Source organism: Macaca thibetana, chromosome 7 (genome assembly GCF_024542745.1).
Source record: "Macaca thibetana thibetana isolate TM-01 chromosome 7, ASM2454274v1, whole genome shotgun sequence".
Classification (NCBI taxonomy): Eukaryota; Metazoa; Chordata; class Mammalia; order Primates; family Cercopithecidae; genus Macaca; species Macaca thibetana.
This window is the reverse complement of record NC_065584.1, coordinates 3,970,793-3,986,828: the sequence shown is the minus strand read 5'-3', so window position 1 is coordinate 3,986,828 and position 16,036 is coordinate 3,970,793. Positions and strand designations below refer to the sequence as shown.

General features: G+C 43.5%; 1 protein-coding gene across 12 annotated transcripts in view; it reads left to right on the top strand.

Moving 5' to 3' along the window:
• MARK3 (microtubule affinity regulating kinase 3) overlaps positions 1-16,036 on the top strand; it is a 118,178-nt gene that overhangs the window by 93,060 nt on the left and 9,082 nt on the right. For 6 of the 12 annotated variants that reach the window (XM_050798374.1, XM_050798375.1, XM_050798371.1 and 3 more), the window contains 2 exons: positions 11,065-11,220; positions 11,890-12,147. In XM_050798374.1, the coding sequence (XP_050654331.1) occupies positions 11,065-11,220; positions 11,890-12,147 (414 nt within the window). The remainder of the gene's footprint in view (positions 1-11,064; positions 11,221-11,889; positions 12,148-16,036) is intronic. The other 6 variants (XM_050798381.1, XM_050798379.1, XM_050798380.1 and 3 more) reach the window with 1 other exon arrangement.

Here is a 16,036-nt window from a genome sequence, read left to right as displayed (position 1 = left end):
ATAAGGAAATGGAGATTGTCTTGTGCACATTAGTAATTTGAACAAAAGCTGAAAGTGGGGGAAGACGAAGACCTGAGGCAGAGAGCCACACCTTGGGAGAATGTACAGCACCAGGCAGCATTAAAGGTCCGCAGTTTACCAAAGAGTCCAGATGGCTGAGTGTAAATAGAAACACTGGAAGCCAAGAGAAGTGGAGAGTCCAGGCTACTGAATGCTTTTATTTTGGCTGCATAGCAAGCATATATAGGATGAGCGTGATTTTAAAAAGACAGTGATGTTACATGTCAATAAAGAGAGCATCCTATCATGCACACCATTTTCTTGGGGTTTTGAAATAAGTAGAGTCAGTAAAATGGGATTAGATAGGTCTAGAGACTCTGAGGTGGGGGATTAGTCTTCTGGGTGGAGAGAAAAAAAAAAGAAGTGAGATTGGTAGAGAATAGTGAAATATGCTGTACTCTGTTCAGAACAAATTTCCCAGGCTGGCATGGATTTTCCTTCTTTGTTTTTGGAAGAGCAATAAGTGTACATCATTCTTTTAACTTGAACGTTGTTTGTATCAGAATTGTTCTGACATTTACTTTCTGCTGTTACAGTGTAAGGTTCTGTTCCTAACCTGTGTTTGATCTCGTTAGTCAAACGAAATGTTCGATCTCATTAGTCAAATGAAATGTTTGATCACTACATTTTATGATAGCCTAATCAAAAATCAAAAATTCTTTCCTCCTTCATCCTTAGTACCAAATTGCTTATTGCTTCCCTGTTCCATAGGCCACTTAGGATTGAGTTGATATGAGGAGTAACATTTGTTCTGTAAGATTATGGTTATTATTCGTTGAATTTTTAGCAATATTTACATTCTCTTGTTCTCTTTTCTGACTCGTATGTGTGTATGTGTTTTAACATTGTCTTTTTTCTTATGATTAAAAACTGTTAAGAACTTGAGTATAGCAGTTGGGGTAGTTTACAGATAATGATTGGTATAGGTATTTCTTTTGTTGTTGTCGAGACAGAGTCTCGCTCTGTCGCCCAGGCTGGAGTGCAGTGGCGCCATCCTGGCTCACTGCAAGCTCCGCCTCCCGGGTTCATGCCAACTCTCCTGCCTCAACCTCCTGAGTAGCTGGGACTACAGGGTCCTGCCACCACACCCGGCTAATTTTTTGTATTTTTAGTAGAGATGGAGTTTCACCATGTTAGCCAGGATAGTCTCAATCTCCTGACCTCATATTCTTCCCGCCTCAGCCTCCCAAAGTGCTGGGATTACAGGTGTGAGCCACTGCACCCGGCCACGTATTTCTTAATAGTAGTCTACTCTCTGGTAGACTTGTATTATAGTTCAGTTCTTAACTCTCAAATTTCTTCTAGTTCAAAAGTGACTTAATAGAAAATATCAATGGAAGACTTAATTAGAAGTTTCTGATGTTATAGATTTTATTCTACAAGACTACAGAAATGTTGTTTCGTGGTCAGGCGCAGTGACTCACACCTGTAATCGCAGCACTTTGGGAGGCCAAGGTGGGTGGATCACTTGAGGTCAGGAGTTCAAGACCAGCCTGGCCAACATGGTTGAAACCCCGTCTCTACTAAAAATACAAAAATTAATCATGTGTGGTGGTAGGCGCCTATAGTCCTAGCTACTAGGGAGACTGAGGCAGGAGAATTACTTGAACCCGGGAGGCAGAGTTTGCAGTGAGCTGAGATCATGCCACTGCAATCCAGCCTGGGTGACAGAGCAAGACTCGTCTCAAAAAAAAAAAAAAAAGGTTGTTTCATTACCTTTACTATTTCTAAATTCTGGAAGTGCACTACCGAGCTCCTTCTGAACTTTAGGATATGTGACTCTCTGAGGTGCAGAGTCAGTCTCCTCAAGGGTGTTAAGTAAGACTAAGATCTGCTCTCTGCTCCCATCCTGTGCTACACGTAGCAGCTTACACCAGGCACATGCATATATGCCTGTGTCTTCTGATTCTCTTTTCCTAAAATTTTTTTGTTTCACTCTTTGGAAATAGTATTTAAGACTTCTTTAATTTCTTTGGCATCATTTCCTTTCTGTATTCCCCCTGGAGACAAGTGCCTTGTTGGGGCCGACTCTTTCATATCCTGACCTGTCTCATTGCTTCTCTTAGCATCAGTCGTTGAAATACTTTGCTTTTGAAGGTGTCGTCTTTCTCTTTAGCCAAAGAGAGTCTCGGCCAGGCGCGGTGGCTCAAGCCTGTAATCCCAGCACTTTGGGAGGCCAAGACGGGCGGATCACGAGGTCAGGAGATCGAGACCATCCTGGCTAACATGGTGAAACCCCATCTCTACTAAAAAATACAAAAAAAACTAGCCGGGCAAGGTGGCGGGCGCCTGTAGTCCCAGCTACTCGGGAGGCTGAGGCAGGAGAATGGCTTAAACCCGGGAGGCGGAGCTTGCAGTGAGCTGAGATCCAGCCACTGCACTCCAGCCTGGGCGACAGAGCAAGACTCCGTCTCCAAAAAAAAAAAAAAAAGAGAGTCTCAACACCAAACCTTAAAAGACAGGGCCCATTGTTTTAATAATATTTGTATTTTCCTTTCCTATCTTATAAATGAATTAAAAGACTGGAAAATTATTAGGTTTGACAACTTTAGTTAAGGCACTAAATGTGACAACGTTCCCTTAAAATTGATGCTTGAGTCTTCAGTGAGATACAATTAGCTTTCTCTGTACAGATGACTTCTTCGGCAAATTGTTCCTTTTCCCTCTCTTCACCCACCCATGTATCTTATTTCTTCACTAATTTAAAATATGAGTGAGCTGCAGGATGCCTGGACCTATGTTAACTTCTGAAACAAATACATTAAGTTCCAATTTTAGCCTTAAATATTTTCGACTGTTTTCTTCTTTATATGAGTGTTCATACAGAATTTCAACATGAGAATAATGATGGCTGATTTTTTTAAAACTGTGTAAAGGTTTAAACCAAAGACTCCACATAACTTAAGCCCTTACTACCTTCAAAATCCCACTGTAAACAGGATATTTTAAAGGCTTACTAAATGCAAGGCTTTTTCTCTTGTCATAGGCAATATAATTATTTTTATTTTTTATTTATTTATTTATTTTTTTCGAGATGGAGTCTCACTCTGTAGCCCAGGCTGGAGTGCAGTGGCGTGATCTCAGCTCACTGCAAGCTCCGCCTCCCGGGTTCACGCCATTCTCCTGCCTCAGCCTCTCGAGTAGCCGGGACTATAGGCGCCCACCACCTCGCCCGGCTAATTTTTTGTATTTTTACTAGAGACAGGGTTTCACCATGTTAGCCAGGACGGTCTCGATCTCCTGACCTCGTGATCCACCCACCTCGGCCTCCCAAAGTGCTGGGATTACAGGCGTGAACCACCACGCCCGGCCATAATTAATTTTAATAGCTTTTTTCTTTTGAAAATTAGTTTTATTAATTGGTTCTTACTAGGTCAATCTTTGTTTTATCAGCTTTCCTGTGGGAACAATAAAGTTAATGATGCGGGGAGCATAGGTTAAGGCCAGTTGTTACTTTGGCACAAACACCTGTGAGTAGTTTTCTAAGACTGGTTTTGAACTGGTCGTGCTGAAGGCCAGCCTACTTCCTGCTGTAGTTGTTCTGCCTTCTGATGTTATTCTCGAAAAATGGCCAGATTCCCGGCATGACTAATGGTTGGTGTAAACTAGGCATGAGAAGATTTTATTACACCTCAATTGTATGATTCTATCATGATGGTATAGGTTTGCAGTGAGTCTTAAACCACATAGCACTGACTCATAGCGAGTGCTCAACAAATGTTAGCTTTCGTTATTAATTATAGACTGTTCAGACAAGGTTATGAAGAATTGTCTTAGTTTGCACTGACTAAACCTAATCTCTCAAGTTAATAACGTTGCTAAACAACCTCCATAGCAGAGATACTCTGCTCCTACTATTTCATATGCTTTAGATACCTGGACAACACTGTTTAGACTACCTCATTGAAAGACCCCGAAGAAGTGACATGATGATGTTACAGTAACACAAACAGAATCTTTCTTTTTTTTTATTTTTTTATTTTTTTGCGATGGAGTCTCGCTCTTTTACCCAGGCTAGAGTGCAATGGCACAATCTCGGGTCGCTGCAACCTCTGTCTCCCAGGTTCATGCAGTTCTTCTGCCTCAGCCTCCCAAGTAGCTGGGATTACAGGCACACACTACCACACCTGGCTGATCTTTGTATTTTTAATAGAAATGGGGTTTCACTAGGCCAGGCTGGTCTCAAACTCCTGACTTCAAGTGATCTACCTGCCTTGGCCTCTCAAAGTGCTGTGATTACAGGCGTGAGCCACTGTGCCAGGCCCAGAATCTTTTCAAATAAGTTTTAGATATTGGATATTATTGTAAAGTTTCAAAATTGGGAAGTGGCTTTATTATTTTATCCACTTACCCTGCATCAAGCCACATCGAGATTGAGCAGAGAAGGATTGAGGACACTTAGCGTATATATCTTTGGACTACATATAAAAGTTGCTTTTCTTAGGCCAGGTGCGGTGGCTCACACCTGTAATCCCAGCAATTTGGGAGGCTGAGGCAGGTGGATCACGAGGTCAGGAGATCAAGACCATCCTGGCCAACATGGTAAAACCCTGTCTAAAAATTAGCTGGGCGTGGTGGCATGCGCCTGTGGTCCCAGCTGCTTGGGAAGCTGAGGCAGGAGAATCACTTGAACCCGGGAGGCAGAGGTTGCAGTGAGCCGAGATAGCGCCACTGCACTCCAGCCTGGCAACAGAGCGAGACTCCATCTCAAAAACTAAAAAAAGAGCTGAACGCAATGGCTCACGCCTGTAATCCCAGCACTTTGGGAAGCCGAATCGGGCAGATCACCTGAGGTCAGGAGTTCGAGACCAGCCTGACCAACATGGAGAAACCCCATCTCTACTAAAAATACAAAAAAAAAAAAAAATTAGCGAGGCATGGTGGCACATGCCTATAATTCCAGCTACTTGGGAGGCTGAGGCAGGAGAATCGTTTGAACCCAGAAGGCAGAGGTTGCAGTGAACCGAGATTGCACCATTGCACTTGCACTCCAGCCTGGGCAGTAAGAGCGAAACCCCATCTCAAAAAAAGAAAGTCTTTGTTTGTTTGTTTGTTTGTTTTTTGTTTGTTTGTTTTTTGTTTGTTTGTTTTTTGTTTTTTAAGGGATGGAGTCTTGCAGTGTTGCCCAGGCTGCAGTGCCGTGGCTAGTCACAGACATGATCATAGTGTACCGTAGCCTCAAACTCCTGGGCTCAAATGATCTTCCTGCATTGACCTCTTGAGCAGCTGGGACTGTAGGCGTGGACCACCACACCTGGCTAATTTTTTATTTTTTGTAGAGATTAAGTCTTCCTATGTTACCAAGGCTGGTCTCAAATTCCTGGCCTCAAGGGATCCTCCCGTCTCAGCCTTCCAAAATGCTAGGTTTACAGGCATGAGCCCCCATGCCTGACCTTGGACTATATTTTTAATTTTGCTTTTGCCCAACCTCTGAGTGTGCTTTTAATCAGCAGCCAATACATTTCTTATCAGAATGTTCTGATAGGGGCTAGAGGTCATACCAACAAGTTCAAAGTGCCTATCCTTTAGTAACCTTAAGTGGATTAATGTTTTAGAAAAGATAGTCAAGACTGGGCACAGTGGCTCACAAGACCTGTCATCCCAGCACTTTGGGAGGTCTAGATAGGAAGATCACTTGAGGCCGGGAGTTCAAGACCGGCCTGGGCAAAGCAGCTTGAGACCCCGATCTGTATAAAAATATATTTTTTTTAATTTTAAAAGATAGTCATGAATACGAAACAGTTGGGTAGATTAATAGGAACTCAACTTCATGCAACTTGAATTTTAAGAAAAATATTGCTATTTCTGTCAATTAAGGTTTAAATGTAGACCAAGCATGGTGGCTCATGCCACCATGTAGTCCCAGCACTTTGAGAAGCCATGACAGGAGGATTGTTTGAACCCAGGAGTTCAAGACCAGCCTGGGCAATATGGTAAAATCCCATCTCTACCAAAAATACAAAAAAATTAGCTGGGTGCCAGGCGCAGTGGCTCACACCTGTAATCCCAGCACTTTGGGAGGCCGAGGCAGGTGGATCACCTGGGTCGGGAGTTCGAGACCAGCCTGGCCAACATGGTAAAACCCCATCTCTACTAAAAATATAAAAATTAGCCGGGTGTGGTGTTGCACGCCTGTAGTCCCAGCTCTTTGGGAGGCTGAGGCAGGAGGATGGTTTGAGCCTGGGAGGCGGAGGTTGCAGTGAGCTGATATCACACCTTTGTATTCCAGCCTGGACGGTAGAGCCAGACCCTGTCTCAAAAAAATAAAACTAAATTAATGTAATACAGCTACTATGAACCCATAAAAACTGTAAAAAAAATTTTTAATTATAAAAGAAATGTAATACTGCTACTGTTTTGCTTATGTAAATTGTGGGCTAGATTAGGAAATAAAAGTATCATTTTTAACACTTTCCTGGGGGGAAATATCATTCGAATTTCATAACAATTAACTTGATGATCTTTTAGAATATATCTGTAGACCATTGTGATGTTGGGGCTGCCTGTTGTCAATAGGATTTTTGTGAGCTTGATTGTACGAAGTTGAAATTTGCAAACGTCTTACTGAGTTTACTGTTTCCTTATGGGTGTTAGGCCTACTGTAGAAGCCAGAAAAAATCTATTTTGTTGCTTCTTTGTGAAACTCATGATGTGACATGGATTAAATTTCTAAAAAGTTTAATTGCCTTTAAAATTAATATGTCAAAAAGTTTATTTATTTGTTTTTTTTTTTGTTTTTTTTTTTGAGACAGAGTCTCGCTTTGTCGCCCAGGCTGGAGTGCAGTGGTGCGATCTCCGCTCACTGCAAGCTCCGCCTCCTGGGTTCTCTCTCTCTCTATCACCCAGACTGGAGTTCGGTAGCATGATCTCGGCTCACTGCAGCCACCACCCCTGGGTTTAAACGATTCTCCTGCCTCAGCCTACTGAGTAGCTGGGATTACAGAGGCCCACCACCACACCCAACTGATTTTTTTTTTTTTTTGAGACAGAGTCTCGCTCTGTCGCCCAGGCTGGAGTGCAGTGTCCGGATCTCAGCTCACTGCAAGCTCCGCCTCCCAGGTTTACGCCATTCTCCTGCCTCAGCCTCCCGAGTAGCTGGAACTACAGGCGCCCGCCACCACACCTGGCTAGTTTTTTGTATTTTTTTAATAGAGATGGGGTTTCACCATGTTAGCCAGGATGGTCTCGATCTCCTGACCTCGTGATCCGCCCGTCTCGGCCTCCCAAAGTGCTGGGATTACAGGCTTGAGCCACCATTCCCGGCCAATTTTTGTATTTTTAGTAGAGTGGGTTTTCTCCATGTTGGCCAGGCTGCTCTCGAATTACTGGCCTCAAGTAATCCACCCGTCTCAGCTTCCCAAAGTGCTGGGATTACAGGCTTGAGCCACCATTCCCGGCCAATTTTTGTATTTTTAGTAGAGTGGGTTTTCTCCATGTTGGCCAGGCTGCTCTCGAATTACTGGCCTCAAGTAATCCACCCGTCTCAGCTTCCCAAAGTGCTGGGATTACAGGTGTGGGCCACCACACCTGGCCTCGAGTTAATAATTTATAATCCCAGCACTTTGGGAGGCCAAAGCGGGCGGATTGCCTAAACTCAGGAGTTCCAGACCAGCCTGGGCCATGATGAAACCCCGTCTCTACAAAAGAAAAAACCATTTTGTTAATTTATAATGAGAAAATAAACTTACATTTCCTTCTTAGGTCTCTAGAGGATCCGTTTTTTTTTTGCTGCAAAGCATCTGTCCACATCCTCTTACCATGTTTGTATGCCTTAAAGATCTAGCTTGGCCTGTCAGCAGTGTGCTTCATTGGGAATCGATGCAGCACACTCCTGCCTGCAAGCTGACTAAAAGCCTTTTCCTTCTCCAAAGACTTTGGGACCATTTGTATTCACCAGGGAAAGGGTCAAACCACTCCTGCCTCTTCTTCCCCTGCTTTTCTTGGCGCATCTACTGAAACTAGTTACTAATTTGGGCAAAAAAAAAGTCAACAGCTGGAGGTAGAGTGTATTGACCCTAGACTCACCCTGAAAGGTAAGGGCATAAGAGATAGTTGTATTTAGCTGTATCTTGTTAGAAAAATACATTTGTGTGCGTTCATGTGTACGTGTGTCTGTACACATGTACAAGAAACAACCGAGCATTTCTTTTAAAACCTTAGTCAGAACTGTCTCTGTTGCAGGTGACAGAAAACCCAGTCTAAACAGGCTTAAATATAAAAAGGCTGTTAGTTCATATAACTAAAAAAAGTCTAGGGCTAGAGTTAGGATCCATCTGCTTCTGCCTCCTTGGTGATAGTTCCATGATTGGGCTCAGCACCATCAGACATAGCTTTTTCCCGCACACAGCTGTGCTCAAGCGGAAGCCCTTAGGTTGTCTCCTTGATCTGTGTGGGACCTAGAGTTGGCTCCACCAAAGCAAAATGTGAATATTGTTGCTACAGGAAAAGAATGGATACTGAGTGGCAGAAATACGAAACTCAATAAATACAAAACTGAATAAATGTCTTTATAAGACATTTGTTTCCAGTTCTTCTCAGACTGGATAAATTCTCCCAAGTCAGAGAGCGGAATTCTCAAACAAAAATGTAGGGACAGAACCAGGCACAGTGGCTTAGAAGGCCTATAATCCCAGCACTTTGGGAGGCTGAGGCAGAAGGATCACTTGAACCCAGGAGGTCGAGACCAGCCTAGGCATCATAGTGAGACACCACCATCTCTACAAAAAAACTTAAAAATTAGCCAGGCATAGTGGCGCACTCCTGTGGCTGAGATAGGAGGATCGCTTGACCCCAGGAGGTTGAGGCTGCAGCAAGCTGTGATAGTGCCACTGCACTCTAGCCTGGGTGAATAGAGCAAGACCCTGTCTCCAAAAATAAAAATGTAAATAAAAATGTTTTAATTCAGGGACAAGCAGTTCTTCTTGATTTTAAAGACCTTTCTCCCTCATGTTGGGGCTATCAGAATTCCAGTTGCTAATTGATTAATCTTCTCTGTTAGGAGAATGTTTATTGAATACCTGCCCTGCCAGGCTTTCTGCTTACACTGGTGGGGGGCACATTGACAAGATTTCGGGCTGTGTTTTCAGGGACTTCAGCAGAGAAGGGTCACTAGGATACAATGTGGCGTGCATGAGCTAAAAACAGAAGTGATTGAACTCTCAGAGGGAAAGTAGATCAGGTAAGACATCATGGAGATGATGACCTCTGGTTCATTTTTGAAGAGTGAATTAAAAAATCGCAGCCCTCCATACTGAGAGAATAACTCCTGCAAACATTTTCTGACCAATGGACCACACATCATCAGGAAGGCCAGAAAGTTGAGTTCCAGGAGGGAATGATAGAAGGCAAAGCCTAGAGAAATGGCAGGGGCCAGACTTCAGGGGCCTGGGGATGTTTACTTGCATTCCGAGTCGAGGAGACTGAACTTTATGCCAAAGACTTGGTGTTCTGTAGAAGTATGAGCAGATGAGTGACAAGGTCTGGTTTATATATTAAGAAGTTCTCAGCTGTAAGGTGAATAGATTGGAGGTGTTGGGGCAAAGGCAGGCGGCCCAGTGAAGACAAGGAGTGCGGCTTTATACTGTGGCCTTGGTGGTAGATGTGGAACAGATGGGCCACCTGAAGGGCTACTAGGAAGTTGACACCAACAGAATGTGGTTAGTCTAGGTACGGGGAGTGCGGGAAAGGAAGAACTTGACAGCTTCCAGGTTTCAGTCCCTCCAGAGGATTTCTGCACAAAGACATTGGAAGAGCTGTATTCCTACTTACCCTGAAAGGAAAGAAACGGCCCTTGAATTCCAAGGACATGATGACTGAGCTGGAATTCCAAATAATGTGTCCCAGTGAGACTGCTATGGATAGTTTTGTCTGGTAACTGTGTGTGTTAGGTGAAACTGCAGACTTCAGCCACTCTGTCTTACCGTATCTGTAAACAGTTAATTTGCTCTGATGAATTTGCCCATCTTGCAGAAGGGGGCTCTGCTGTTTTTTATCTTGGAGTAAATGTCCTTTGAGTAGGAAGGTTCTAGACTATATTGTTAAAACAACATTAGAAGGCTGGGTGTGGTGGCTCATGCCTGTAATCCCAACACTTTGGGAGGCCAAGGCAGGTGTATCGTTTGAGCCCAGGAGTTCAAGACCAGCCTGGGGAACATGGCAAAACTGTGTCTACTAAAAATACAAAATGAGCCAGGCATGGTGGAGTGCGCCTGTATTCCCAGCCACTTAGGAGGCTGAGGTGGGAGAACCACCTGAGCCCAGGAAGTTGAGGCTGCATGTTGAGGAAGTGAAGTTGAGGAAGTGAGCCATGATCGTACCACTGCGCTGCAGCTAGGTGACAGCAAAAAAACCCTGTCTCAAAAAAACACCAAACAACATAGGATACTCTGTTATATAAAAGCTAGTTCCTATCCTATAGTCTTGTTAATTCATTTAAAATAGTGTGGGCCGGGTATGGTGGCTCATGCCTGTAATCCCAACACTTCGGAAGGCCAAGGCAGGAGGATCGCTTGAAGCCATGAATTTAAGACCAGCCTGGGCAATATAGCGAGACCCTGTCTCTACAAAAAAAAAAAGTAAATAAAAAATATGTCAGTGTGTTTTGGGAACAGATTGAGAGCATAGCATGCTCATATTATATATTCATTTTACCACTTAGATTTGAATTTGAGGCATCTCTTAGAATAGGTTTTACTTTGTGCATACCGTCAGAGGACATTGTCCCTCTCATAGAAACAGATATTCAAACATGTGATCTGCTATTTTCTTTTAAGGTAATACATTTTTATGATTACTGTTTGGAAAAAAAAAAAAAAAAAAAAAAAAAAAGCAACTATAGGTTAGCAGTTGCTCCAGAATCTCCAAAACAAGCTTAGGAGATTTTTATTCTTTACCAAAAATGCGATGGCTTGGGAGGAAGGTGTTTGCATTACACACAGGTTGCTCTGTGGTCACTGCTCCTTCATACTGTGTTTCTGCCTCTGCCTGAACCCAAACCCCTCCCAGCCTGACAGAAATGTTCGCTTACGCAGCTAGCCCTGCCTCAGTTTGTACATCTACCTGTCGGCTGAGACATCAGAAGCCGATGTCCATGTCAGCCTCTGGGCACCCCAAGATGATGTTACCTCCAATAGACAGTGAAGGAGATAACTTCAAAGCTATGTAAGAAAAATGCACATTCTTTGTGAAACTAATGTGTACCCACTGCTTCTTAATTTTGTGCTGTGGATTTTATAGTCTGAGGTTTTGTTACAGTTGTCCACAAGGTGTCCTTCCTCCATGTGATTTTAGTTAAGCACATCTTGTGTCATGATGTCCTCGGTTGTGTGTGTGTGTCTTCGTGCCTTTGCATACTACAAAGTGTATACAAGAAGTTCCTGCTCCTCCCAAGTTGCTTTCAGCATGTGTAATTTTATACATATACCATTTGTGTACTTCCAAAACTTTTTAGTTGCCTGTTCTTCAGTTACACCTGCATATCCTTTCTTTCTTTCGTATTGGCACAGTTCTCTGTATGTAAGCAATTTGAGAGGGAAGCAAAGGGGAGAAGTTTGAGTTAGCTGTTCTCTGTCCTAGAATTTCCCTGCATTAATCTTGTCCTTGAAAATATATATAATACTGGTCCCTTAAACTCCATGAGGCTTTGTCTCATTATGTATTGTTCTTTTGGTACCCTTTCCCACTGAACTTTTGCTCCTAAGTCCTATAAAATACCCCTCGAATCTGGATTTATTATACCCAATTTTCTCCACTGTGTATACAAAAGGTATATTGTGACTGTAAATTTTTGTATATCATGTTCTGAGAGCTTCTTACTTTCTGATCTCATAGCACTATTCCTGATCAGAGAACTCCAGTCGCTTCAACACACAGTATTAGCAGTGCAGCCACCCCGGATCGAATCCGCTTCCCAAGAGGCACTGCCAGTCGTAGCACTTTCCACGGCCAGCCCCGGGAACGGCGAACCGCGACATACAATGGCCCTCCTGCCTCTCCCAGCCTGTCCCATGAAGCCACACCATTGTCCCAGACTCGAAGCCGAGGCTCCACTAATCTCTTTAGTAAATTAACTTCAAAACTCACAAGGAGGTAAGTGCTAGGTGCTGGTTGTTTTGGAGTGAACACGTCGGGCAAAAGGAAAGATGTCTTTTTTGTGTGAAGTCACCGCTGCCTGGATGCTTTTCAGTCTGCCTTCAACTCATGGTTTTCTGGTTTTATATATATCTAACTGTATACTTTAAAACCTTGAAAGTAGAAATTGTAGAGCTCAGAGTCTTCATAACACTAAAAGTTAACTAGCGTTTAGGAGGTTTTTGTTATTGTTCTTTAATTATTGTTCCTTTTGCTCACATGTCTGTCTGCATGGCATGTTCGTTGTAGTTAAACAGGCAGACCTCGGGTTCTGGTGCGGGTAGGGGGCTGGTACTCTGTAATAACCAGCAGGAAAGACCATGCGTGTCTTTCATAATCATCTCCAGCCGTGGAGGAAAGAGACAGCTCCTCTTTTCTCGCTTAATTGTTGTTAAGGGGCAGTAAATTTCTTAGAGTCCAAATCTTGAAAGTTTCTCTCTCAGTCTTAGTAATTTATATTGAGAGTAAGGTAATGTCCTTAAATGGTATAGTTTTGGAGATAAAATCTCTGGTTTATTATCAAAAAATAGTAAGTTATTATTACTATTATTATTATTATTAAATGCTGCATGATTCTTGGCTGGTGGTCCTGGACATTTTTTAAACTGTTCCATGTGTCTAGAAGGCTAGCATTTGGGGCCTCAGTAAACTTTCAAGGGTCCTTTGAGATAACTTCATTTCCATAACTTTGTCACCTGTTACAAAAGCCTAGAAATATTGGCTGCTTCAAGAGGAAAAAGAAAGGATACCACTTTGAACCATAAACAAATAGTGAAAGGTACCTTTCCAAGAAGGAATCCAGGAAACCTAAGAGCCCCTGCAGTTTCAGGACATCCTAGGGGAAATTTTTTAAAATTAAGTCTAGCTGTGGATCAGTCTGTCTGTGGTATCCTGCAGGTTTGCCTGGGACAGACCCTCTTGTTTGTCATCTGTAGCTTACAGGACAGCAGTAGGAGTCCTTGCCAGGTGTGAAATGATCAGTGTCCTCCTCTGTTTTTCTGCATTCCCTATGGCGTATAGCCTGTTACTTCATTTCACTCCATCTCCATTATTTAAACTAAGCTAAATGTAATTTTATATTCAATCATCTGAAACTTCCGTGAGTCACATTAAAGTCTGATCTACCTATTATTAGTACATGGAATAGATTAGGTAGTATTCCTTTTTTTTTTTTTTTTTTTTTTTTTTGAGACGGAGTCTCACCGTCGCCAAGGCTGGAGTGCAGTGGTGCAATATTGGCTAACTTCAACCTCCGCCTAGATTAGGGAGGATTTCTGAATCCATTAGCATTAACTAGAAGTCAGATGGGTCAGAAGGTTTCTTTATTTTCTTCTTTTTTTTTTTTTTTTTTGGTATTTTTAGTAGAGACAGGGTTTCACTGTGTTGGTCAGGCTAGTCTCGAACTCCTGACTTCGTGATCCACCTGCCTCAGCCTCCCAAATGCTGGGATTACAGGCGTGAGCCACCACACCCAGCCCAGAAGGTTTCTATTTACCCTCTTACTCACTTCTTAGCCCCTTTATTAAGCCACCTCATTTTAGACTGGGCAAAACAGAATGAGTCAAAGAGCTTTGCCAGGTTTGGGGCACCCATTCATGACCAGCCAGCAAAAGAGACAGTGAGTTCATTCTGAGAAGAGTCTTTTGACTCCCAGAATAAATCATTCCTTCCTGGTCAGCCATGGTGGCTCACGCTTGTAATCCCAGCACTTTGGGAGGCTGAGGCGGGTAGATCTCCTGAGGTCAGGAGTTAGAGACCAGCCTGACCAATATGGTAAAACCCTGTCTCTACTAAAAATACAAAACTTAGCCAGACATGGTGGTGGGCACCTGGATTCCCAGCTACCCAGGAGGCTGAGACAGGAGAATTGCTTGAATCCGGGAGGCAGAGACTGCAGTGAGCCGAGATCATACCACTGCACTCCAGCCTGAGTGATAAAGCAAGACTCCATCTCAAAAAAAAAAAAAAAAAAAAGAGTTTCTTTGTCTTCTTCATACTCTTCTTTCATGCCTGTAGTCTCAGCACTTTGGGAGGCCAAGGCGGGTGGATCACCTGGGGTCAGGAGTTTGAGACAGGCCTGACCAACATGGCAAAACCCCATCTCTACTAAAAATACAAAAATTAGCCAGGGGTGGTGGCACGCGTGTCTGTAGTCCCAGCTACTCTGGAGGCTGAGGCAGGAGAATTGCTTGAACCTGGGAGGTGGAGGTTGCATTGAGCCAAGATCACACCACTGCCCTCCAGCCTGGGTGACGACAGAGCAAGACTCTGTCTCAAAAAAAAAAAAAAAAAAAAAAAAAAAAAAAAAAAAAAAAAAAGGCCGGGCGCGGTGGCTCAAGCCTGTAATCCCAGCACTTTGGGAGGCCGAGACGGGCGGATCACGAGGTCAAGAGATCGAGACCATCCTGGCTAACACGGTGAAACCCCGTCTCTATTAAGAAATACAAAAAACTAGCCGGGCGAGGCGGCGGGCGCCTGTAGTCCCAGCTACTCGGGAGGCTGAGGCCGGAGAATGGCGTGAACCCGGGAGGCGGAGCTTGCAGTGAGCTGAGATCCGGCCACTGCACTCCAGCCTGGGTGACAGAGCGAGACTCCGTCTCAAAAAAAAAAAAAAAAAAAAAAAAAAAGACTAGCATTGATTGGCTGGGCTGGGCACAGTGGCTCATGCCCATAATGCCAGCATTTTGGGAGGCCGAGGCAGGTGGATCACCTGAGGTTGGGAGTTTGAGACCATCCTAGCCAACATGGAGAAACCCAGTCTCTACTAAAAATACAAAATAAGTATGTATACGGGCATGGTGGCACATGCCTGTAATCCCAGGGAGACTGAGGCAGGAGAATCGCTTGAACCAGGGAGGCAGAGGTTGGGGTGAGCCAAGATCACGCCATAGCACTCCAGCCTGGGCAACAACAGTGAAACTCTGTCTCAAAAAAAAAAAAAAAAAAAAAAAAGACTAGCATTGATTTTATTACATGTATATAATGGAAAAAAGGAAACAAGATTATCATTGATAAAAATATCAGCTACCTCTTTTTTTTTTTTTTTTTTTTTTTCCACAGAGTCTCACTGTATCGCCCAGGCTGGAGTGCAGTGGCGTGATCTCAGCTCACTGCAACCTCCGCTTTCCAGGTTCAAGTGATTCTTGTGCCTCAGCCTACCAAGCTGAGTGGCTGGGACTACAGGCGCCCACCATCACACCCGACTAATTTTTGTATTTTTAGAGACCCGGTTTTATCATATTGGCCGGGCTGGTCTTGAACTGCTGACCTCAGTGATCCACCGTGCCCAGTCAAAGCTACCATTATTTGAATGCTTATTGTGTGCAAAGGTAGATGTCTGTATACATAGATACAGTCATATTCATTTTATACATATAAATACGTATGTATATTATATATATGCATATTTTATGTATAAGTATCATACATACACACGTTTATATGTGTGAAATGAGTATATTTATTATACACATGTACCAGTGTGCACACACACACTCTAATTTAATCTCCATAGTCCACCCCATTTTATAAAAGAAACTGAAGGTAAAGTTCGGAGAGATTTTACCTCCGAACTTTATTCGGCACATATTTTTAAAAGTATCAGGGCCTGGTGCAGTGGCTCACGCCTGTAATCCCAGCACTTTGGGAGGCCAAGGCAGGTAGATCACTCAAGGTCAGGAGTTCAAGACCAGCCTGGCCAACATGGTGAAACCCCCTTTCTACTAAAAATACAAAAATTAGCCTGATGTTGTGGCGCACACTTATAATTCCAGCTATTTGGGAGGGTGAGGCAAGAGGATGGCTTGAACCCAGGAGGCATAGGTTGCAGAGAGCCAAGATCACACCA